The 25,841-nt window shown below is 37.6% G+C and overlaps 1 protein-coding gene across 5 annotated transcripts in view; it reads left to right on the top strand.

The window, feature by feature from the left end:
* The window catches only part of LOC107838985 (serine/threonine-protein kinase 38), an 82,005-nt gene that overhangs the window by 34,061 nt on the left and 22,103 nt on the right, over positions 1-25,841 (top strand). For 3 of the 5 annotated variants that reach the window (XM_047395335.1, XM_016682300.2, XM_047395338.1), the window contains exons 6-11: positions 806-885; positions 1,689-1,773; positions 16,362-16,493; positions 16,579-16,692; positions 21,079-21,126; positions 22,100-22,184. In XM_047395335.1, coding sequence (XP_047251291.1) covers positions 806-885; positions 1,689-1,773; positions 16,362-16,493; positions 16,579-16,692; positions 21,079-21,126; positions 22,100-22,184 — 544 coding nt within the window. The remainder of the gene's footprint in view (positions 1-805; positions 886-1,688; positions 1,774-16,361; positions 16,494-16,578; positions 16,693-21,078; positions 21,127-22,099; positions 22,185-25,841) is intronic. The other 2 variants (XM_047395336.1, XM_016682301.2) reach the window with 2 other exon arrangements.

The raw sequence follows: 25,841 nt of genomic DNA, 5'->3' as shown, positions 1-25,841 counted from the left end.
TTGTACATACAAGGAATTCTTGTTTCTCATTTTCTTTTGGCACCCATTAGGTTCCAGTCTATGTATAAAATTTGGTGTACTTTGTTGAGACTCATATTTCGTGTAGGCTATCTATTTGGTGGTGAACTTCTTGTTTTCACAGAAATAAAAATTTTTACCTTATAAAAAAATACATCCAAAAATTGAATAATTCAGTTAGTTCACAATAACTTAACGGACAAATTTTCCAATATACCAAAAGCATGGGACATCAAGTGTGAAGCAGGTGTTCTCTTCTATATTAGTTCATTTTTGGACTAGGCCTTTGTAAATAGCTGATTTTGCTTTTCAATAAAAGGGCCTTTGAGCCCTGCTTTAACTTTTTTTAAAAAAACTCTTCTATATCAGTTAAACCATGAAAGATCTATGTTTTAAGTAAAAAGATTTTGTCAATTGTACTTCCAATTGAGTAACATCCAGTGGCATGTTATTTGAATCTACTGTTTGTTATGCCCTTTGAAACCTAAAATAAATTTATAACTTTTGATGCGTGTAAAGATACAATTTTTTGTGTTATAATTGCATAAGTTTTTCTTGTTACAAACACTTCCGCTTGTATAAAACCAGATCATTGAAGGAATGAGAAGTTGTATTGGCTTGTATTTCAGACAATGGAAGAATGCTTTTCTGCAATGCGCCAATAACTCTGTGATATAATCTTAATATTCACTTTTGTAGATGGTTAATTTATTTCTGTGTTATTTAGAAAGTATCGAATTCTATTATGTATTTGAACTAATATTTGTCTTCTTCCATCATCTGAAAGGCATTTTCAACAGTTGGTACACCAGACTATATTGCTCCTGAGGTACTATTGAAGAAAGGATATGGAATGGAATGTGATTGGTTAGTGTTTATCCTGAAATTAGAATTAGCTTTTTTGCAATAGATCACCTGACAAATATCTAAATGTCAATATCAAAACCTTGTTCAAGTTAGTATATAAATCTGACAAGGGAACTTTACTGATCATTGAGCTAATTGATGGATTTCCTTTCCAATATTTTCCTCGTATACTTCTCTTTTGATTAGTCTGATTTCTAACATATGTGGTGGCACCTTTTACTGATAATGATAATTAAAAAACAGTACTCTTTATGTTTTATTTTATAAGATACTCTTTTCTTTCAATCTGCTCTGAAAAGATTGACATATTTCTATATTTGGAAATTGTTCAGTTTTCACATTTTGATTTTATCCGAATTGACATGACACGTTTAAAACCATTAGATACTAAGGGCACTTTTGATGTGTCATATTCAGCCTGTCGTAGAAATCCTTCTTTTCTTAAACTCCTTGTCTATGATAAAATGAAGTAGAGGCAGTAAAATTTGTGGCACCTCTTTGTCCATCTTATCTAAATTGCATCTAGCAATACCAATTAGCAGCAAACAAATAAATATAGCATCCAAGCAAAAACAAGAGAATCTAGTGGAATGAGACACATTTATAGTTTGGGATTTCTGGAATTTCACCGATAGCTTGGCCATTTCCACAAACCTATGTTTTCACTTAGTTTGATGAGGACTGCAGGAAAATGCTTTTCTTATCTAACCTGTTGCATAATATCTAGTTATTTTCTAAAGAAAAATAAACCATGATTTGCTTAATGTATTTCTCATCTTTTATCTACCATACACTACATGCAGGTGGTCCCTTGGTGCAATTATGTATGAAATGCTCATTGGTTACCCTCCATTCTATGCTGATGATCCGATAACTACTTGTAGAAAGGTAACATCCTTACTTTATGTTTTCTTCCTTCAAGTATGTTTTCTTTTGGGAATAGGGTCAAATTTACCCCTCAACTTTAAAAAATTGGCTAAATATACCCTTTATCATACTTTGGAGTCAAGTTTACCCTCGTTGTCATACTTTGGGGCTAATTTACCCCTCTACTTTGGAAAAGTGGCTAAATATACTCTTCGTCATATTTTGGGGCCAAATTTACCCTCGATGTCATACTTTGGGGTCAAATTTACCCTTGTTGTTAGGAAACTTTTCACATGTACTCCTTTTTTAATAGGAAAAACCAAATCAACGTTAAATGACTCTTTTTTCAAAGTAAAATGCACCCTAATTTAACCCGTCCAATCCGATCCATGAAAGAGACACGAATAAATATAACTCCCCCTCCATTCTGTTTGTCGAATTTTTTTCAATGAACAAATATACTTCTCTTTCAACGTGCAACACTGGTAAGTTGTTTATAAATGAATAAAAGTAAAATAAAATGGGATAATGCAAAGCATGCAACTTGAGAAAATGTCTATTACAAACTCTGCTCCTGTTCCTGATATGTTTGAATTTCAAAATTTGGTGTGCAATTTTATATGCATCTAGATTCTAGAATCAGTGAATAAGTTTTCTGAGCAAATTACATGATGAAAAAATTGTGTAGATCCAAATTGCATATAAAAACATAAGATATGAAGAGATGTCACAATTGGCACATAAGGAGACGTCTTAACTCAATCATGCAAAGAAATATCAGTGAGCCTAATCTGTTGCATTTGACCGCTAATTGTCATTTTTCATAAGCTCTCTGCGGATCCATGAACTGAGGGAGGGGTATATTTATTTGTGTTTGATGCAAATTCATTTTTCATGAGTTATGGACTGATAAATATCCAGTAGTTTAATCTTGTTGGAAAAATTTGATGAACAGAATTGAGAGAGGTATATTTGTTTGTGGCTTTTTCGTGGCTCGAGTTGGGTCAGGCTAGTTAGATTAGAGTTTGTTTTGTTTTTTAAAAATTGGGCATTTAATGTTGATTTGGACTTTTCTATTAAAGGAAGGGTACATGTGAAAAGTTTCGTAGCAATGAGGGTAAATTTGATCCCAAAGTATGACATCGAAGGTAAATTTGGCCCCAAAGTATGAGAAGGATATATTTAGCCAATTTTCCAAAGTAGAGGATAAATTTGGCCCCAAAGTATGACAACAAGAGTAAATTTGACTTCAAAGTATGATAAAAGGTATATTTAGCCAATTTTCCCCAATAGAGGGGTAAATTTGACCCTTTTCCCTTTTTGTATCATAAGGATATCTACTGTTGCTGCTGGGATAACAGAAAGTGTCCTGCTTCTTTCACTCTTAAAAATCAAGAGAATGGTAGGAAAGTTTGATGCTAAGAACTTAACGCGAAATGTCCACATACAAAGAACTAAAATGCTTTGTACGTAATCCCGTTTAAGTAAGAACCACCTTTCTTTGCTGATGCCTGTGACAACTTGGACAGATGATGTCTAAGACCTATCTACCTAATGCTTAACAACTTAGATTAGCCTGTTATTAGTGCCTACGCGCCGCAAGAGGGCTTGGACGGGGAGGAGAAGAAGAGCTTTGGGGAGGTTTGGGATGAGGCGGTGAGAGGCGTCCCGAGCACTGAGAAGCTTTTCGTAGGTGGCGATTTAAATAGGCATATCGGGTCGTTATCAAGAGGCTATGATGATGTGCATGGAGGTTTCGATTTCGAGGAAAGGAATGAAGGAGGAGCCTCACTTTTGTATTTTGCTAGGGCTTTTGGGTTGGTAGTAGCGAATTCGAGCTTCCCTAAGAAGGAGCACCTTATTACCTTTCGTAGTTGAGTGGCCAAGACTCGGATAGATTTTTTGCTCCTTAGGAAGGGTTATATAGCGCTATGTAAAGACTATAAACCTAGCGAGAATCTTTCGACCTAACATAAGCTACTGGTGAGTGGTAATGGACTTAAATCAAGAAGAGCAGAATGAAAATAGGTGTGGAGGATCGACCCAAGATAAGTGGGATCTTGACTTTGGCCAGTGCTTTGGAGAAAGGGGAGAAGTTGACGACTAAGGGGGCTTAGGAGAGTAGGGGGGATGTGGATAATATGTGGACGATGACCGCCAATTGCATCAGGGAGGCAGCTTGAGAGGTGTTGGGTGTCTCGATAGGCCGATTAGGCAATCACCAGGGGGATTGGTGGTGGAACGAAAAAGTCAAAGGAAGGTGGAGACTAAGAAAGTGGCTTATGCAAAGTTGGTTGAGAGTAAGGATGACGAGGAGAAACAGACGAATCGGGGGAGTATAAGTTAGCTAGGAAGAGGCTGAGTTAGCAGTTATGACGGCTAAGACAACAACTTTCGAGAGCTTATATAGGCTTTAGAGGAGAAAGACGGGGATAAGAAGTTGTATAGGCTTGCCTATGATATAGATCCAAGCTAAGAAAGAAGAAAATGAGATGAAGAATATACTAAAGAAGCCAACAACACACAAATTCAAGAAGCAAAACACAAACTAATTACATAAATGTAAAGATAGATATCTTGACATAAGAACATACAAACCATAAGAACCAAAAGATATATCAAATCTAAAGACCCCTATGACTCATGTGAGCAACACCATGATCTTACGTAGACACAAGAGGAACTCAACCTCCTTAAGCACCCACGTTTCTAAGCAAAAATGCGATACCAGTGAATCCACACTATGTATTGCCCTAGTTTCAAGTGGCTTTTCCAAGTCGTACTCTACAAACACTCCCTCTCAAGAGAAATGTCTTTCAAGTTTCAATATCAATCATCAACTAATGATAAAATAAGCCTAAAGAGTCTATTTATAGCTTATTACATAAAAGACCAAAATACCCTTAATGAAAAGGGGATCCTATGGAGTGTAAAGAAAAGGCACAAAAAGACCAAAACGCCCTTAATGAGGGTAGACAAAAGGGCGCCCATGGAGTGTAAACTCCTTCTTCACACTTTATCATGAGTAAAAAGACCATTACGCCTTTAATGAAGGGGCGGCCATTGAGTGCAAGACTCCCACTCCTCTCTTCAACTTGTGTCAACGCTTTGAAGTGGTTCAAAAAGGTCTTCACACGTTTCGCAAACCCAAACTTGGCTCCTTGTAAAAGGTCTTGTACTCTTTGCACCCGTATCACCCATGCGTGTTCTCATGCCTTTAATGTGACCACAACCGGATTCTTGATGTGTTGGACTCGCATGATGTCATCAAAAACTAAGATGGTCATTTGAATCGTATCATCCTCCCCTTCTTGAAAAGGATTCGACCTCGAATCCACACCTTGCTCATGGCAAAGAAAGGACATACAAACACAACATCCTCATGGCATGAGGGTTAGGGTTAGTACAACAAATAGCATCACCATGAAAGGTGGTACACACTGGGAATATAACCAAGGATCCTTCGTGTTAAACATTAGAAATCTATTTAAGAATGCACAAAAGAATTGGCTAAGGAAATCACCAAGAGGTAAGGAAACCATAATGGTCATAATGGCATCACTAGATACAAAAGGTTAGATTACCTTTACCTTATGAGCCATAAGACAATTGCTTCATCACCTCTTCAAAAGACCACATCAAGAGTGGTCACTCAACTGAAGTTAAAGTCCACGAAAAACATATAGCAATGTCACTCAAACAAGTGAACCAACCAACAAATATCTTACCTCTGCATAAAGCCAATCCAAAACTATCATGGATGTCATCATAAGCAAAGAGGTAGTATAGAAAGGAATCAAATGTAAAGGTATCATCCAAGGTGCTACCATCTATGAGAATGCCATTTGGCTCAAAAAACTTAGCACGTGATGTACACAAAGATGAAATCAAAGCATTTAAGCACATACAAGTTCTTCCTTTTAGGCAATTCATGCCAACATACGATATAGATTCAACAAAATTATGAATATCATCATATGCATAAAGGTAATGTAATGGAGAAAGGTACTAAGGATACTATCCTCTTCAAAGATGTATTCACAAATAGGAACACACAGAGAGAATGAGACACGGTAAGTACATAAGACCTCTCCCTTTCAACCAACTTCCTGAGGGAAGCAATTTCATCACTGGAGCCTTGCAATTAGGGAGAATAGGGAAACTACTATGCAACAAACCAATCCAAGATAAGTAGTTTTCCCAAGAACTTGGTTTCCCTCTACTAATGATGTTAAGCGTGCTCCCAAAAGTCCTACAAGATACTTCAACTTGTCCGACCCCATGAAGGTGACAAGAAGCCTTTAACATCCTTGAACTCTTCCACCAAAAAAAATTCAATTTGGCATCCACAAGTCGTGGTCCACACAACTTAAGCTCAAATGTGTGAAGTATGGATGCAAGTACATGGATAATATCCCAAAAAGGCAATGGCATAATTGCCCTTGGGCCCTCAATCATGAAACCACCTTTGAGAAAAAGGTCTCTCATCAAAACCAAGTCACAAAGAAGGGCATCATAAGAATGGAATTCATCTAAAGTGTTTTCAAGAGGGAACTCTTTCCTTGACCTACAAGTAGCGATACCTTGGTCAAGAGTGGAAACACTTAGGGGTGAACTCTCTTGGTTCCTTTTATTACTCCCCTTCTTTAGCGAACACTTAACCTTGTTGGAAATTCCCCTCTATGCACAACTTGGCTCTATCAAGTGGGTTGTGAGTCCACAAGATCGACTTTCCATCATAGGGAAGGATACCAACACTCTCAATCAAACCTTGCTTGTCGTGTTGACCAAGCATCAAGTCGGATGTATAACAATATCTACATCCCAAAAGGTTACCGGGGTCAAATGGGTGAAGTACCCAAGGACATAGGTTTCGACTATTCCCAATTTCCTCTATGGTGCCATCCCCAAAATTAGGCGCACCCTCTATACTACCATTAGTAATATCATGAACAAGAAGAGGGTAGAGAAAGGTGTCACACAAGTCAACTCCAACTATTGTTTCCTTATGCATGTATTCACTATTTTCAAGTTCATAACCATTAATATGCTCATCATAGGAAACACACAAAGAAGAAGTAGATGGAATCCCTAAGCAAATATCACCTTCTCTTTCAAAGGACCAATCCACACATAGATATAAACCACCACGGGCAGCAAATGGATCACAATCAAAACCACCTTCACAAGAACAAGCACAATTCCGGTTCCCTAAACATTCAAGCACATCAAGGTCACCTTCACCCGATTGGTTATTCCACGATTTCTATGAGCAAAAACAAGGCTTTCATCACACAACATGCTCAAAGAATCATCTCCAATCTCATGATCAACTCTATCAACATCATCACTAACTTGAGACTCGTCAAGTACAACATACACATGCTCAAGTAGTGAACTACATTTATGAGCAAGTTGATCATTGTGCACACCCTCACTAGTTGCCGGCAACTCACATACGAACTTAGACTCACCTTGGTTTTCACAAGGGTCAACTAGTGCGTGAATACTCTCATTACATGGCAACGGACCCTTATTCAAGTCACAAGTGCTAGCACTAGATGGACACAAATCATTCTTACGAGAAGAATCAATTTTGTCATCTATAGGATCAACTAGTGCTTGCTTACTTACAACAAGAATTGGATCTTCTTGCAACCTAGCAATACTAAGAGTATCACAAAGGGAAGACTCATGCCATTCTCCTCAAGGCAATCCACCAGCTACATCCATTTGGCTACTACTAGCCACACCACAACATTCTAAGCTTGTAGGAGTGTAGGAGATAGCATTTTTACCTTGTAGCTCACATGAGGTGCGGTCTTCACCTTGGTGTGTGTCATGGCAACCCACTTTCTCCTTTGGGGGGCTCTCATCACAAGGGAGTTTCGTATTAAGTGGCGCTTGGACAAGAGGAATTGGATTTGGTGGATTTGAGGAGGTAGAGGGTCGGGAGTTCCTTTGACTCTCAACTTGATCTATCCTCCCACTCAATGTTGACACATCACCTTTGATTGTCCCAATATCCCCTTTCATTGTTCTAATATCCGACCCCAACCTTTCAAGAGTTCGGTTGATAGCTTCAAGAGAAGCCTTGAAAGTATCAAGAGTATTGTTGTCTACGGTTTGAGAAGTGGTTCCTTCCATTGCCAATGTACCTAAGAAAACACCTACAAAACAACAAACAATGTTAGTTCAAAATATCCTCACCACTCTCTCTCCTTTGTTTACCTCACACTTGGCTTCACAAGTGTTGAAAGTTGGCTTGTAATCCATGAGCAATTGAGGGATGAGTATGCTCTTGTCCGGAATAGATTTTCGTTTGAAACGACTCGAATAAAGCTTGTTTGGACTTGAACCAACAAACTACAACGAATCACAAAAAGAGAAATGTACACAAAGAACGTAAACACGAAAGAAAAGGACTCAAAACTAACTCACAACCTAGTAGACAATTACTGGTTTGTCAATTAGCACTAGAATCAACAAAATGCAACTAAGAAACAAGGGTTAGAAACTAAGAAATCAAAATTTGAGTTAAAAATTCGGTTGTACAAGAGTGATAACGTGGCAGCTTGTGGTTGGTCGAGAATTTTGAAATTTTTTTGTTCTTCAACCTTGAATTTTGGTCAATCTTCACTCAAGAGAGGTAGAAATTCGGTTTTATGGAAGAAAATACAAGGTTTGGAGCCTTTTTCAAGCTCAAATGAGTTTGAATTTGAGATGGTCCCCCCTTGTACTTTCAATTGTACTTGAATATTCCTTTTGTTCCCTTCTTCTTTTGGATGACTTAGAATATGCTTGGAATCTTCTTTGTACAAAAACTCCTACACTCTCTTTCTTACTTTTTCAAGATCAAACAACCACTTTTAAATATTCTTCTTCAACAAGATATGAAGATCTTGAAGAACACCAAGAACATTCAAGGTTTGACCAAAGTTGACCTTTAAGCAAACGAACTTGAAATTTGATTTTTCTCGAGGATCCAAGGTCACTTTGACAAACCAAACACAAATATCACACTTTCAACCCCAAATGCCACAAACACCTTCACCAAAAACAAGATCCAGCCTCAAGTTTCTTCAAACACAAGCTCAACAATGGTGGATGGTCCAAAACAACCTGGACTTCGCTCAAATCTTTGATCTAGACTCTATTAGTGCTAGGGAACAAGGATCTATCACTAGAAACTAACAAAACACACAAAAATTGCCTAGATCTAAGTTTAAAAAATCTGCCAAAGTATAAAAACGTGAACAATAATTTTTTTTTTTTTTTGAATTTTTGACTCTCTTTTTGTGTTGATTTTCTCAAGGTAACAACAATCCAAGACTTAGAATTGTAGGAACAATTCTAATACGTGGCTCTTGATACCAAATGATATAGATCCAAGCTAAGAAAGAAGAAAATGAGATGAAGACTATACTAAAGAAGCCAACAACACACGGATTCAAGAAGCAAAACACAAACTAATTGCATAAATGTAAAGATAGACATCTTGACATAAGAACATACAAACCATAAGAACCAAAAGATGTATCAAATCTAAAGACCCCTATGACTCATGTGAGCAACACCAAGATCTTACGTAGACACAAGAGGAACTCAACCTCCTGAAGCACCCACGTTTCTAAGCAAAAATGCAACACAAGTGAATCCACACTATGTATTGCCTCTAGTTTCAAGTGGCTTTTCCAAGTCCTACTCTACAAACACTCCCTCTCAAGAGAAATGTCTTTCAAGTTTCAATATTAATCAACAAATGAGAAAATAAGCCTAAAGAGTTTATTTATAGCTGGTGAGAAATAATGGAGAAAAATATTATTAAATTGTTGTCTACATAATTACATTGACACCCTATTTATAGACACTACAATACAATCCTTTTCGAAGTAGGATTAGGATTTTGTATACTATTCCTATTTTCACTCGTATTCTAACACTCCCCCTCAAGTTGGTGCATACAAGTCATATTTACCTAGCTTGTTACAAATGTAATTAATACGCGGACTGGTGAAGATATCTGCAAGTTGATCACTTGACTGCACAAATTTTGTAACAATATCTCCTGAGAGTATCTTTTCCCTGACAAAGTGACAATCAATCTCTATGTGCTTGGTCCTCTCATGAAACACTGGATTAGATGCAATATGAAGGACTACTTGATTATCACATACAAGTTTCATCTTATCGGGTTCTCCAGATTTTAGTTCTCCCAACAATTGTTTGATCCAAACCAGCTCACAAGTTGCTGCAGTCATTGCTCGATATTCTACTTCGGCGCTAGATCGAGCAACCATACTCTGTTCTTACTCTTCCAGGACACCAAATTACCACCTACTAAAACACAATATTCGGATGTAGAACGTCTATCTGAGGGTGATCCTGCCCAATCAGCATCGGTATATCCAATGATATGCGCATGACCTCGATCCTCAAAGAGTAGTCCTTTACCTGGAGATGACTTTATATATCACAAAATAAGAACAACTGCATCCCAATGACTATCACAGAGGGAAGTCATAAACTGACTCACAACACTCACGGGAAAAGAGATGTCAAGTCTAGTCACTGTGAGATAATTCAACTTTCCAACCAACCGCCTATACCTTCCAGTATCACTAAGTGGCTCCCCTGTCTTGACAAAAGTTTAGCATTTGGATCCATAGGAGTGTCAATGGGTCGACATCAGCAGAAGTTTAGCATTTGGATCCATAGGAGTGTCAATAGGTCGACATCCCATCATTCCTGTCTCCTCAAGAATGTCTAAAGCATACTTGCATTGAGAAATAACAATACCTGATCTGGACTGTGCAACCTCAATAACTAAAAAGTATTTCAGTCTGCCGAGGTCTTTAGTCTGGAAATGTTGAAAGAGATGTTGCTTCAAGTTAGTGATACCCTCTTGATCATTGTCGGTGATAACAATATCGTCAACATAAACAACCAGATAAATACACAAATTTGGTTCAGAATGGCGATAAAACACTAAATGATCAGCTCTACTACGAATTATGCCGAACTCCTGAATCACTGTGCTAAATTTTCCGAACCAGGCTCGAGGGGATTGTTTCAAACCATAGAGTGACTTGGCAATCGTCATACAAGGCTACTAGACTCCCCTTGAGCAACAAAACCAGGTGATTGCTCCATATAGACTTCTTCCTCAAGATCACCATGCAGAAAAACATTCTTAATGTCCAACTGATAAAGAGATCAATGACGAACAACCACCATAGAGAGAAAAAGATGGACAAATGTTATTTTAGCCACGGGAGAGAAAGTGTCAATATAATCAAGCCCAAATATCTGTGTATACCCTTTGGCAACAAGGCGAGTCTTCAACCGATCAACCTGACCATTTGGACCAACTTTGACGATATAAACCCCACGGCAACCAACTGCAGATTTACCTGCAGGAAGGGAAACAAGCTCCCAAGTACCACTCGTATGTAAGGCAGACATTTCATCAATCATAGCCTGTTTCCATCCTGAATGGGAAAGTGCTTCACCTGTAGTCTTAGGTATGGAAATAGAGGACAAAGATGATACAAAAGCATAATGGGGTGATGACAGACAATGATAACTCAAGAAAGTATAATGTGGGTTATTATTACGAGTGGATCTTATACCTTTTTGAAGTGCAACTGATTGGCTAGGAGGATGCAGGTCCCTTGTAAGGGAAGCATCACGCGCATGACATGAATCATCTGCTGGATGCGGGTGACGGTGATAAGTCAAAAGTGGTGGCACTGCAGCTGGATATGGAGAAGTAACTGTAAATTCTTCAAAGATTGGTGTGGGTAAGACTGGAGGTATATGTAAAACCTCAGAGATATCAAGATGAGCAGATGATTTAAAGTAAGGTTGAGATTCAAAGAATGTGACATCGGGAACATAAGGTAGCGACCCAGATCAGGTGAATAGCAGCGATACCCTTTTTGAACTCGAGAGTAACCAAGGAAGACATTTGAAAGCACAAGGGGCTAATTTATCTTTTCCTGGGACTAAGTTATGAACAAAACAAGTGCTCCCAAAAACATGAGGGAGGATAGAGTAGAGATGTGATTGAGGAAATAGTATGGAATGGGGAACCTGATTCTGAATCGAAGATGATGGCATTCTATTAATGAGATAGCAAGATGCGAGGATTGCATCGCCCCAAAAACGCAGCGGAACATGGGATTCAATGAGAAGTGTGTGAGCTATCTAAATGTCTATTTTTTTTTTGGCTATACTGTACTGTTGAGGGGTGTATGGACATAATGTCTGGTGAATAATTCCTTGGTGAGTCATAAATTCCTGAAACTGGGAGGATAAGTATTCTAAGGCATTATCACTACGAAAACTACTCATGGAAACACCAAACTGATTTTGTATTTCGGCACAAAAACTTTTGAATATAGGAAATAACTCAGAATGATCTTTCATTAGGAAAACCAAGTGCACCGTGAAAAATCATCAATGAAACTAACAAAGTTACGAAATCCTAAGGGTGAACTGACTCTACTAGGACCCCAAATATCAGAATGAACTAATGAGAAAATAGACTTTGAACGACTCTCAATATACGTGCAAATGTAGCACGGGTATGTTTTCCAAGTTGACACGACTCACAATCTAATGTGGATAAACTAGACAAACTGGGCACCATCTTCTGTAGCTTGGATAGACTAGGATGTCCCTAACGTTTGTGAATAAGTTCTGGTGGGTCTATAACGGAGCATGATGTGAAGGAATTTGAAGAGGTAAGATGGTAAGGGCGATGTGATTCATGTCCTATGCCAATCGTCTGTCCCGTACTACGGCCCTGCATGACAAAAGAATCATAAAAAAAAGGTTATACTACAATGAAGGGCACGTGTCAAACGACTAACGGATGCAAGATTAAAAGGACAACCAAGAACATAAAGAACAGAGTCTAGAGTGACAGAAGATATGGCTTGTCCAACTCCTGGTTTTGTTCGAATCCCATTGGCTAAAGTAATAGCAAGAAGAGATTGTGAATAAATAATATCAAACAGAAGTGACTTGTTACCAGAAATATGATCAGAAGCACCTGAGTCCACAACCCATGATCCAAAGGTATTGTGCAGTTGAGACTATTGATAGAGATGTATGCTGACTTGCTCGATACTGAAGATACTCATGATATTCCTTATTAGATAAATACACCCGTTGATCACTTGAGGTGTTAGACTGAGCAACATGAATATTTTTAGATGGTTGACCACGTAAAGAATAGTATATCCCACGAGTATGTCCAAGCCTATTACAATAACACTTAGGTCGAGAATAGCATACATCACGAGTATGTCCAAGCCTTTTACAATAACTACACCTAGGTTGAGATCTTCCAAATCGGCCTCTCCCTCGTAAATTCTTCATGGACTGTGATATTTGATTGTCTGATCTCTTCATTAAGGGTTCAGATGTAATCATAGGATTAAATAGAGAAAAAAAATAATTCAGTCGCCGAAAAATTTGTCAGTCTCTAGAAAATTGGATTTGATTGCCGAAAACAGACTGGAATCAAGAAATAGCTCAAGGGACAACCTTGAAATGAAGGGGCAACCTCACTGGAAAGAGGAATCTTGCCGGAAAAAAATAAAGTCGCCGGAAATAGGGTTCCAGCGATCGAAATTGGGAAAAAGGGAATTGGTCGGATCGGAATAACTGGGCGACTTCAACAGAAAAAGAACAACTCAAAAATTTGACCGAAAATTGTCTCACGCGGCGGCGCGTGATACAGATCTCGCTGGAATTTCAAAACTCTGGCAGGCGCGTGTGGGCGAGTGGCTGATATTTTTCCGACGATTTTGGTCGGGTTTTTTTCGCCTGAGCTTCCCGATCCTCTTGGTGGTGTTGTATTTTTCACACAACCCACAAAATAAAAAAATGACACAAATCAGTCATTGGAATTGACGCATGGTGATTAAGTTTTCTTTTTAGTTTCTCACCAACTCTCTGATACCATGTGAAAAATAATGGAGAAAAATATTATTGAATTATTGTTTACATAATTACATTGACACCCTATTTATAGACACTGCAATACAATTCTTTTCGAAGTAGGATTAGGATTTTGTATACTATTTTTATTTCTACTCATATTTTAACATAGCTTATTACATAAAAGACCAAAATACCCTTAATGAAAAGGGGCTCCTATAGAGTGTAAAGAAAAGGCACAAAAAAATCAAAATACCCTTAATAAGGGTAGACAAAAGGGCGCCCATGGAGTGTAAACTCCTTACACTTTATCATGAGTAAAAAGACCATTACGCCCTTAATGAAGGGGTGGCCATGGAGTGCAAGATCCTACTCCTCTCTTCAACTTGTGCCAATCTTTGAAGTGGTTCAAAAATGTCTTCACACACTTTGCAAACCCGAACATGGATCCTTGTGAAAGGTCTTGTACTCCTTGCACCCGAATCACCCATGCGTGTTCCCATGCCCTCAATGTGACCACAATCGGATTCTTCATGTGTTGGCTTCGCATGATGTCATCAAAAGCTTAGATGGTCATTTGGCTCGTATCAATAGGCTTGCCAAGGCTAGGGAGCGAAGGGCCCGTGACCTTGACCGGGGGGAAGGCATCAAGGGGGGGATGTCCTCATTAGGAAGAGGTGAAAGTCCTATTTCCATAGACTTTTGAATGACATGGGGGACAAAGGTTTCGTGTTGAGGGGCTTGGCAACTCAGAGAGATGTTGCGATTATGGCTATTATAGGCGTATAAAGATTGAGGAGGTCAAAGGTGCTATTCGTAGGATGTCTAAGGATAGGGCGATTGGGCTAGAGAAGATTCCAGTGAATTTTTGGAGGAGCACTAGCAGTACAGGGATGGAGTGACTGACTGACAAGGTTGTTTAACATCATTTTTAGGATGGCATGCCTGAAGCTAGGAGATGGAGTATGATGATTCCATTATATAAGAACAAGAGGGATATTCATAGTTGTAACAACTATAGGGGTATCAAGTTGTTGAGTTATACTCTGAAGGTTTGGAAAAGATGGTAGAGTTGAGGAGGATCGTGACTATTTTCGAAAATTAGTTCGGTTTTATTTCAGGTCACTCGACTGCTGAGGCCATTCACCTCGTGAGGAGATTAGTGGAGTAGTTTAGGTAGGGCGTACACTAGGTCGATTCAGGACATGTAAGACGGAGCGAGGACTCGTGTAAGGACGGTAGGAGGAGATTCAGAGCATTTTCCTAGTTTGACAGGGTTGCATTAGGGATCGACTCTTAGCCTGTTTTTATTTTCCTTGTTGATGGATGTTTTGACGTGGTGTATTCAAGCGGAGGTGCCTTGGTGTATGTTATTTGCTGATGATGTTGTACTAATTGACAAGACTTGGGGAGGAGTTAATGATAAGTTGAAGGTTTTGGAGACTGACCCTAGAGTCTATAAAGTTTAGGATGAGCAGGACCAAGACGGAGTATTTGAAATGTGAGTCAGTGTTTCGACGCCTGAGGCGGACGTGGTAGTGGAATTGGATTCTCAGGCCATTTGGAAGAGGGATAGTTTCAAGTATCTTAGGTCTATGATTCAGGGGAATAGAGAGAATGACGAGGATATCACATGTCTTATTGGTGTAAGGTGGTTGAAGTAGAGGCTCGCTTCGGGAGTCTTGTGTGATAAGAAGGTGCCTCCTAAGCTTAAAGGTAAGTTCTACAGAGTGATATTTCGATGGGCTATGTTGTATGGAGTGGAGTGTTGGCCAGTTAAGAACTCCCACATCCAAAAGTTGAAGGTGACGTAGATGAGGATGTTGAGATGGATGTGTGGACTTACCGGTGGAGATAAGGTTAGAAATGAGGTTATTCGAGAGAAGGTGGAGTGGCTTCGGTGGAACACAAGATGCGGAAAATGAGGTTGTGATGGTTTGGGCATGTGATGAGGACGTGCACGGACGCCCCAGTATGGAGGTGTGAGAGGCTGACTATGGGTGGTTTTAGGCGGAGTAGAGGTAGGTCGAAGGAATATTGAAGAGGTGATTAGGTTTGACATGGAGCTGTTATAGCTTTCGGCGGACATGACCCTTGATAGGAAGGTGTGAAAGACGCGAATTAGGGTAGAGGGTTAGTGGGTAGGAGTGTGTCCTTAATAGTAGGGAGGAGTGCTTTGTATGTGTCTCTTAGTTTCTTGTTTGTGGTGTTTGGTGATATTTGTGATTTTGGATAATTAGTTTATAGTATTACTTGGTCGGTGTTGTTTCGTTTATTATCTAGTGGCTTGTTTGTTTTTATGTTTTTGTTAATTATACTGTTATTTGTCCTTTTGGCGGGGGTTCTCTCGTGTACCCTCTCCAGGCCCCACTTTGTAAGAATACACTGGATATGTTGTTGTTGTATTAGTCTGTGTTGTTTGGTCAATTGGGTTTAGGTTTTCTACCTTTTACACTAAAAGTCTCAGCAGGTGTATTGCATTCACAGTCATATGCATTCCAGTGCTACAATCATTGTTTATTGTGAGAATGTGTCTCTGTAATAGACCAACTACAATGTGCTGATTTCCTCCTTCTTGAAGCTAACCTTCTTTTCAGGTTTTCCCGCTACTGCCAAATCTATCAGATTCTAACTTTATGTGTGTGGTTGCTTGCCAGATAGTTCACTGGAGAAATCACCTAAGATTTCCTGAAGATACCAAACTTCCACACGAGGCAAAGGATCTTATTTGTAGGTTACTATGTGATGTTGAACATAGACTGGGCACTGGAGGTTCAGACCAAATAAAGGTACTATTGAATCATTCATCCAATCAGTTTCCGCTAGAACTTTCATGTTTCTTCTATTAAATTTATTCAAAGTGGTTGGTATCAGGCTCATCCTTGGTTCAAGGATATTGTATGGGATAGGCTGTATGAAATGGAAGCAGCCTTCAAACCGGAAGTTAATGGAGAGCTGGACACCCAGAATTTTATGAAGTATGATGAGGTATTTTATGGGTGTCTTGTTTCCTTTATTATCTAGCGGTGTGATATCCCTTTTTGTGGTTTGCTTTTATGTTGTTTGTTTGTTATACTGTTATCTGTCCTGAGCCTAAGGTCTATTGGAAATAGCCTCTCTATTTCATCAGAGGTAGTGGTATGGACTGCGTACTCTTTACTACCCCCCCCCCCCCCCCCCCCGCCTCTTGTTGGAATACACTGGGTATGTCGTTGTTGTTGATGATGAGGTATTTTATGGAAGTGAATGAGTCTTATTTTTTTATTGGAGAAAGTCGATGACTTTCATAACCAGTGACATACACCTTTTTGATCATCTATTTGTAACACTAGGGGTGGCAAATGGGTGGGTTGGCTGTATTTGGGCAGGTCAAAATGGGCTGAGGCAATAAATGGGTCATTGCCCAACCTTACCCGAAGTATAGATGGGCTAAGATGGATTGGGTCAAGATGGGCTAAACAATGTGTTTAGCCCAACTTGTCCCATCATTGAACAAAATTATATTTACCAGTGTACTAACAATTTAGGTTGGAACGACTTTTTTCACCGGGTCTTTGATACTATTTGAGAATTAAATTATTTCTATAAGTGATGGTTGTACATTGAACAAAATAATAGCATGTTGTTGTATTAATAACGTCATATTGTCCCACACAAAAAATATGAACACTGATAGTATTAAGTTAGAACTGGAAGTAAATATTGGACTTTAAAATGAATCTGACTAAATTCATACTCTTCAAGTCTACATTATTAGATAAATTTTTCTTAGAAGAAACTATACAGATCACAAAAAAGAAGTTACTAGAATATTGTAATATAGTTGAATAATTCTACTTTTTTATGTACTTTAGTTTCTACCTACAGTACACTCAAACATAAACTAAATATATTTTCCTTAATTCCTTGAAATTTTTGGCACTTGAAAAAACTACTCTGTGAAAAAATTACATAGTTAAAATAAATCGTCATTGTATCTAAAGATGAAATGAAAAAAAATGTAATTGCAAATCCATTATCTTAGCTAAAAAGATTATTTGGATAAAAATAATGGAGATAGAGATTTTCTTTTTCTACAGATTTTTTAAGAAAATAAAAAGGAAACATCTGAATAAATAGTCGAAGCGGCTAAAGAATAATAATAGAAAAACTAAAGGTAGAACTCTAGAGGCTAAGATTGAGCATATTCGTGGGTCAAAGTTTAGCATCATCACGGGTCCATTTGAGCTAATGATTTGTGATGGGTTAACTTGGGCTAGCCCACATCAGCCCATTTTTAAAATCACTCTAGCTCAAACCCATTAGAACTTGGGCGGGTTAGATGGGTTTGGGATAGTTTTGCCACCCCTAGTAACACCTATAGTATTTTCCTTATTTTATTTGTACATTACAACAACAACAATAACAAACCCAGTGTATTCCCACAAAGTGGGGTCTGGGGAGAGTAAGATGTATGCAGTCCATACACAAGTGTATTTATACATTGCTGGCCCAAAATCTGCATTAACTTACAAAATGGACCGCAACATGTGTTTTCTTTTCACTGTGTGCTTAGAATATCGGTGAACTGTGTGAATTGCCTCATCCGAAAGGTTAAGTAGTGAAGAGAGTGGACTTCCATTGATTTGTTTTTAGATCTGTAGCACACCCTCTCACATGTGGTTTTGATTCTTTTCTTGTGTCAAGTGCGCTAAATATTTTGTTAGGGGCAATGGTGAAACTCGAATAGGGATCTCTGCTTCCTCTGAAACCATGTGAAGCATGCGGACCTACTCACTTAAGAGTTTCATTCCATTTGTAGGCTGCCCTTTAAAAGATACAAATCACATTGTAGGCATTTGCAGAACCTTCAAATTGACAGTTTCTTGAAGCACTATTATTTCTCAAACAAATAACATAAATCCCACGATGCTTATTCTCACATTCAACGGCATGTGTTCCTCAATTATGCATTTTTTTTAATTTTGGGTTGAACATATAGGCCTGGGAAGTTGTTGACTAGGTGATGAAGTTCGAACATAATAGCTATAGATAGGCATGGAGTGAACTTGGGTTTTAAGGAGGCCAAGAGTTGGAGGAAATAATAAATGTGTGTGTTCCACTTAGGTTTAGAAAATAAGAAACTTTGTGCGTGTGCGTGCGCGTGTTTGTGTGCGCGTCTGCAGAATCTGCAGAAATGAAGGAGGTAGGAAAGAATCAGAGAGATTGATGCTAGAGAATTAGTCTTGGTTCCAGATAAACATTTCTCCGGTATTCTCAAGAACAGTTAAATACAAAAATATGTGTCAGAAAGAAAGGTCCTCCCCTACCAAGAATAATTCCAGTATAAATCTGTCTCCTACTTTCTTGTAATTTCTTCATTTTAACAAAAAAATTCATTCACATTCACATTCTACATATATATATATATATATATATATATATATATATATATATATATATATATATATATATATACTATATTAAAAGTGTGAAGGGCCTTATAAATGTTGTTTGTACTTTTTGCCCTACAGTAAAAGTCTCCGCAATACATAAAATTGTCTTTTCACTTTTTTCCTCAATTTATTATTTGATTATTTTCATAAAACTGTATCCTAAAATATATGGGATCAAAACTAAAATATATGGTAAGATTTTTTCTTAAATTAGGAGTGCTAAAATATATGGTAAATAGTAACTAAAAAACTTATGGTGTAAAATAAAGGACATTTAAAAGGACATTTAAAAGAACATTTAAATTTTTCCAAATATTAAGAAAATAGTATGTGTAGTTTTCACATTTGTGATGTAAAAGATTTCTACATCTTTTTTTTTTTTTTTAATACCAATTTTGTTTAGGGTATAAAAAATTATGGTTTGTTCTACGTAACCATAATGTACTTACCCATATGCACATGAAGTATGTATTATTATGAAGTATATAAAACTATGGAACTCCAAACAATGTAACAGGTAATACCTATGGACATATCATTCCTCGAGAGGGAGTGCTAGTAAAACTTGCAATTACCGGCAATAAGGTCCTAAGGCCCTTTGCAAGTATTATAGCAGATCAAAAATTTTGATCTCAATTATGTTCATGTATTGATATAATTTCTAAACGCTTTGGGACATAAATAGAATGCTAAATTTTACGTACAATTATGGCGTATCAAGTTATTAACTGTCAGTTTGATTCTCAGCTTCTTCTACTTCTACTTTTTTCTTTTTATTTTAGTTTTGATTTAAGTCATCTTCTTGCATTCATTCATGTTTTCTTACTTTCTACTTTATTTATTGTTATATGTTGTATGTATAATTGTAAGTTGTAACTGTTTATTGTTCAACATATTATTGTTATCTTAAATTTAAATGTGTACGGATAAACTACTATATATATATACACACACACATATATATATATCCGCCTCTTTGTTCTTTTAACTTTCTTATTGGCCATTGTTTCAATCAAAACTCATCTGATTGTTACAGTTCTGAAGTTGGAATATTACAACTCATCAACTACCTTGAATATTGTCCATTCCCCTCCATTTGTAAATGAAGAGCACAATTCAGGAGCGCCCTGCGTTGTGTATGCCGATAATCATCACTAGACTTTCACTATTTTTTAAGTGAAATATGCTCTTCAAGAAACTGTCAACAATCATAGCTACTGTTTGACTTGTAACTTAGATAAGCAACCTATGAAAAGGAAACAAAATGCCATTCTCTCCAGGCTTGCTTCTTTTTTCTTGGGCCAAGCATGCACAAAATTTGGTTGATGGGAGTAACATTCAGCCTCAATCCAGGATCTCTGTTTCCCTTTATACAATGTTGAAGTGTGTGAATTGCCTCATTTTTTAAGTTAAATTTTCAGAGGCTGCAATCTGCAGCGAGTCCCATAACGACCATTTTCAAAAGAGTTTGCGCTGTTCCTTTCTCTTTTCACAAATAAGTTGAGACAATACTGTTAGAGTTTCTTACGCTGCAATTTGAATCCTTCTTCGTTGTTTCACTTTCTAAAAGCAGTTGCTTTCTGTTACTCCATGAGTAGCGTATTCTTTTCGACTAGCTAACTTTAAGTCGAGATCTAAATTCTACCCTTACTGCTACTCTTGTATTAGGTAAGTCTAGCTTTAGTGACACAATATTGTGCATGATCTTTAGTGCCTTCTTTTAAAGACGATTCATGCTGACAATTTTACTTCGTGATTTTCAAACTAGCAGTCCTCACTTTTTCATTTACCTATTCACAAGAATATGCTTGATTCACATGTTAGTCTCTGAAACTAGATTTAGTGAATTTTTGGTCTGTCACCCATGTAATTCTAGTTCAAATGTAGTCTGATTCTCCTTGCAAGTAACTCTATTCTTGCCTTCTGGATTTCTTCATAGATGGATAATCCAGCATCAGCAAGATCTAGTTCAGGGCATTCTCGGAAGGTTTGTAACCACTAGTTTTTTTCTGTATGTATTTTTGTATCTTTTGTTGTATGTAGTAGTGTTTTAAGGCCAGTGAACTGATAAAATATGTGCATCCTTACAACTGCCACCTGCCTGAAATTCTGCAGCAATAAGCAAAAGACAGAAGCTTAGAGTGATTTACTCAGAACAGTCCATCCACTTTTATCCAAAATATAGATGCAAGCTATGTTGGATATTGCAAATCAATAGCTCTCTAAATATGTATATATACTGCAGAGACCTGTAAAAAAAATTTTGAGAACTGTTAAAATCAGAGGCCTGTAGATTTTTAATATATTTTCCAGTTCTTTTTCTCTTTTAGTGATAGATATATAGCCTTAGATCCAACTGACACCACATTATTGCATACAGACTTTTGGATAAAACCTACCTAACTGGACACGTGTGTAACATGCTTTATGAATCGTCAGTAAAGTAGATCTTTTTCTTTAACCGAGTACTTTACTGTCAATATCTTTTACTACCAAGAAGGACAAAAAAGTACAGTTGATCTTTTACTTCGATTTCTTGTACATCCAACCTTGCATTAGTCCTCCTAAAAGTTACAACATTTTGTATTCAGAAAACATGTGTATTCATTGTGATATATGTCCTTACATGATCAAATAATGAAACAAAGCTTAGCTGCAATTTAGAAGTGGTTATAAAAGTGTTTATGCAAAGGTTTTAGAAACGTGTATTTGAGCATGACTGCAAGATTCTGAAAGGATCATAAAGTTCTCTCTAGTCCTTTGTGCTGCAGACTGCATGATTTGTGGTACATCTAAAAGTTTGTCTCAATTGTCCCATCCTGGTATTCTTCTACATTACCTTTAAGAAGATTATCCATATTTCAAAAGAAATATTTGATGCAAAATAATCTCCTACTATTATGTCTTTGCAGCATCAGAATTCTAAGTTACTTATCTGACTTCAAGTTTCATGTTTATAGATGTCATTAACTCCCAAAGATTTAAGTTTTGTGGGCTATACGTACAAAAACTTTGACGCAGTCAAGGCACTACGCAACTCTTTTGGTGAGTCATGTGTTCCCCTTTCAAGGCCTTCTACTTCTGTGTAATTATACTTTAGTTAGATGTTTGTTTGTGCTTTTCTTTTATAAAAGTGGACCTCTGCCACATATCTAGAAATCTCCCTGAAACTACTGTAACTGCACATTTCAAAGCAGCACTGTAGATTTTCCTAAACTTTAGTGGGATTCTCTGCAGGTTCCTATCTCAAATGAAACCAATTAAGAGTTCTTAAGATTGATATTAGTAATACTTATTATTGTTACTAGTTCTTGTGAGAAATAATGGAGAAAATATTATTATTGAATTGTGTAATGACATTATTACATTGAGGCCCTATTTATAGACACTACATTCCATTCCTTTTTCAAGTAGGATTCTATATGCTATTCCTATTCCTACTCATATTCTAACACTCCCCCTCAAGCTGGTGCATACAAGTCATATGTACCTAGCTTGTTACAAACAAGGAACGGTGAGGGACTTCGTGTAGATATACGCAAGTTGATCACTTAGACTTTACAAATTTTGTAACAATATCTTCCGAGAGTATCTTTTCTCTGACAAAGTGACAATCAATCTCTATGTGCTTAGTCCTCTCATGAACACTGGATTCGATGCGATATGAAGGGTTGCTTGATTATCACACACAAGTATTGTTCCATCTTACCGATTTCTCCAAATTTTAATTCTCTCAGCAATTGTTTATCCAAACTAGCTCACAAGTTGCTACAACCGTTGCTCGATATTCTACTTTTGCACTAGATCAAGCAACCACACTCTGCTTCTTACTCTTCCAGGACACCAAATTACTTCCTACTAAAGCTCAATATCCGTATGTAGAACGTCTATCAGTGGGTGATCCGTCCCAATCAATATTTGTATATCCAATGATATGCTCATGGCCTCGATCCTCAAAGAATAGTCCTTTACCTGGAGATGACTTTATATATTGCAAAATACGAACAACTGCATCCCAATGACTATCACAAGGGGAAGTCATAAACTGACAACACTCACAGTAAAGAATATGTCAAGTCTAGTACTGTGAGATTATTCAACTTTCCAACCAACTGCCTATACCTTCCAGGATCACTAAGTGGCTCCCCCTGACCTGGCAAAAGTTTAGCATTTGTATCTATAGGAGTGTCAATGGGTCTATATCCCATCATTCATGTCTCTTCAAGAATGTCTAAGGCATACTTGCGATGAGAGATAACAATGCTTTATCTGGACTGAGCAACCTTAAATACTTAGAAATTATTTCAGTTTGCGAGGTCTTTAGTCTGGAAATGCTGAAAGAGATGTTGTTTCAAATTAGTGATATCATCTTGATCATTGCCAGTGATAACGATATCGTCAACATAAACCACTAAATAAATACACAGATTTGGTTTAGAATGCCGCTAAAACACTGAGTGATTAACTTCACTACGAATCATGTCAAACTCCTAAATTACCGTTATAAACTTCCCAAACCAAGCTCGAGGGGACTATTTTAGACCATAGAGTAACCTACGCAATCGACAACAAGGCTACTAGACTCCCCTTAAGCAACAAAACCAGGTGGTTGCTCCATATAGACTTCTTCCTCAAGATCACCGTGCATAAAAGCATTCTTAATGTCCAACTAATAAAGAAGTCAATGACGAACGATAGTCATAGATAGAAAAAGATGGACAAATGGTATTTTAGCCTTGGAAGAGTAAATGTCACTATAATTAAGCCCAAATATCTGTGTATATCATTTGGCAACAAGACGGGCCTTAAGCCGATCAACCGAACCATCTGGACCAACTTTGACTGTATAAACCCAACAGCAACCAACATTAGATTTATGTGTAGGAAAGGAATCCCAAGAACCATTCTTATGTAAAGCAGACATCTCATCAATCATAGCCTGCTTTCATCCTGAATGGGAAAGTGCTTCACCTGTAGTCTTAGGAAATAGAGGATAAAAATGATACAAAAGCATAATAGGGTGATGATAGACGATGATAACCCAAGAAAGTATAATGTGGGTTAGCATTGAATGGATCTTATACCTTTTTTAAGTGCAATTGATTGGCTAGGAGAAAGCAAGTCTATAGTAGGGGTAGCTTCAGGTGCATGACATGAATCATCTGGGACTATTGCCGGACAGGGGCGGCGATGATAAGGAAAAAGTGGTGGCACCGCAGTTGGAGATGTAGAAGTATCCGTAGATTCCTGAAAGGTTGGTGTGGGTTAGATTGGGTAAGACTGGAGGTATAGGCAAGGCCTTAAAGATATTAAGATGATCAGAAGATGTATAATAAGGTTGAAATTCAAAGAATGTGACATCGGCGGATGTAAAGTAGCGACCCAGATCGTGAATAGCATCGATACCCTTTTGAACTCAAGAGTAACCAAGAAAGACATATTTCAGAGCACGAGGAGCGAATTTATCTTTTCCTGGGACTAAGTTTTGAACAAAACACGTGCTCTCAAAAATACGAGGGGGGATAGAGTAGAGATGTGACTCAGGATACAGTATGAAATGGGGAACCTAATTTTGAATGGAAGATGATGGCATTTTATTAATGAGATAGCAAGATTCCAGGACTTCATCGCCCAAAAACACAACGAAACATGAGATCCAATGCGAAGAGTATGAGCAGTATCAATAAGATGCCTATTTTTCCTTTCTGCTATACCGTTCTGCTGAGGGGCGTATGGACATGATGTCTGGTAAATAATTTCATAGTGAGTCATACACTCCTGAAACTGAGAGGATAAGTATTCTAAGACATTATCACTACGAAAAGTACAAATAGAAACACCAAATTGATTTTATATTTCAGCACAAAAACTTTTGAAAATAGAAAATAACTTAGAACGATCTTTCATTAAGAAATCCCAAGTGCATCTTGAAAAATCATTAATGAAATTAACGGAGCATGTTGTGAAGGAATTTGAAGAGGTGAGATGGTAAGTCTTGAGATTTATGTCTTGTGCCGATCGTTTGTCTCATACTGCGGTCCTGCATTATAAAAGAATCATCAAAAAAAGTTTTACTACAATAAAGGTCATGTGTCAAACAACTAACGGATGCAAGATTAAAAGGACAACCAGGGACATAAAGAACAAAGTCTAAAGTGACAGAAGATAGGGGTTTGGCTTGTCCAACTCCTTTTGGTATTGTTCGGATCCCATTGTCTAAAGTAATAGCTGGAAGAGATTGTGAATAAACAATATCAGAATGAATTGATTTGTTACCAAAAATATGATCAAAAGCACATGAGTTCACAACCGATAATCTAAAGGTAGGAGATTTGCAGTTGAGGCTATTGGAAGAGATATATGCTTACTTGCTCGATACTGAAGATACTCATTATATTCCTTGTCAGATAAATACATCATTTGATCACCTGTGGTGTTAGACTGAGCAACATAAGCATTTTTAGGTGGTCGACAATGCAAAGAATAGCCTATTCCACGAGTATGTCCAAGCCTAGTACAATAATTACACTTAGGTCGAGAATAGCATGTTATGAGTATGTCCAAGCCTTTTAGAATTACTACACCTAGGTCGAGATCTTTTGAATCGACCTTCCCCTCATCGATTCTTCATGAACTGTGACGTTTGATTTTTTGATCTCCTCATTAAGGGTTCAGATTTAATCATAAGAATAAATGGAAAAA

This window comes from Capsicum annuum, chromosome 8, assembly GCF_002878395.1.
Source record: "Capsicum annuum cultivar UCD-10X-F1 chromosome 8, UCD10Xv1.1, whole genome shotgun sequence".
In the NCBI taxonomy this organism is placed as follows: domain Eukaryota; kingdom Viridiplantae; phylum Streptophyta; class Magnoliopsida; order Solanales; family Solanaceae; genus Capsicum; species Capsicum annuum.
This window is presented reverse-complemented; position numbering and strand designations above follow the sequence as displayed.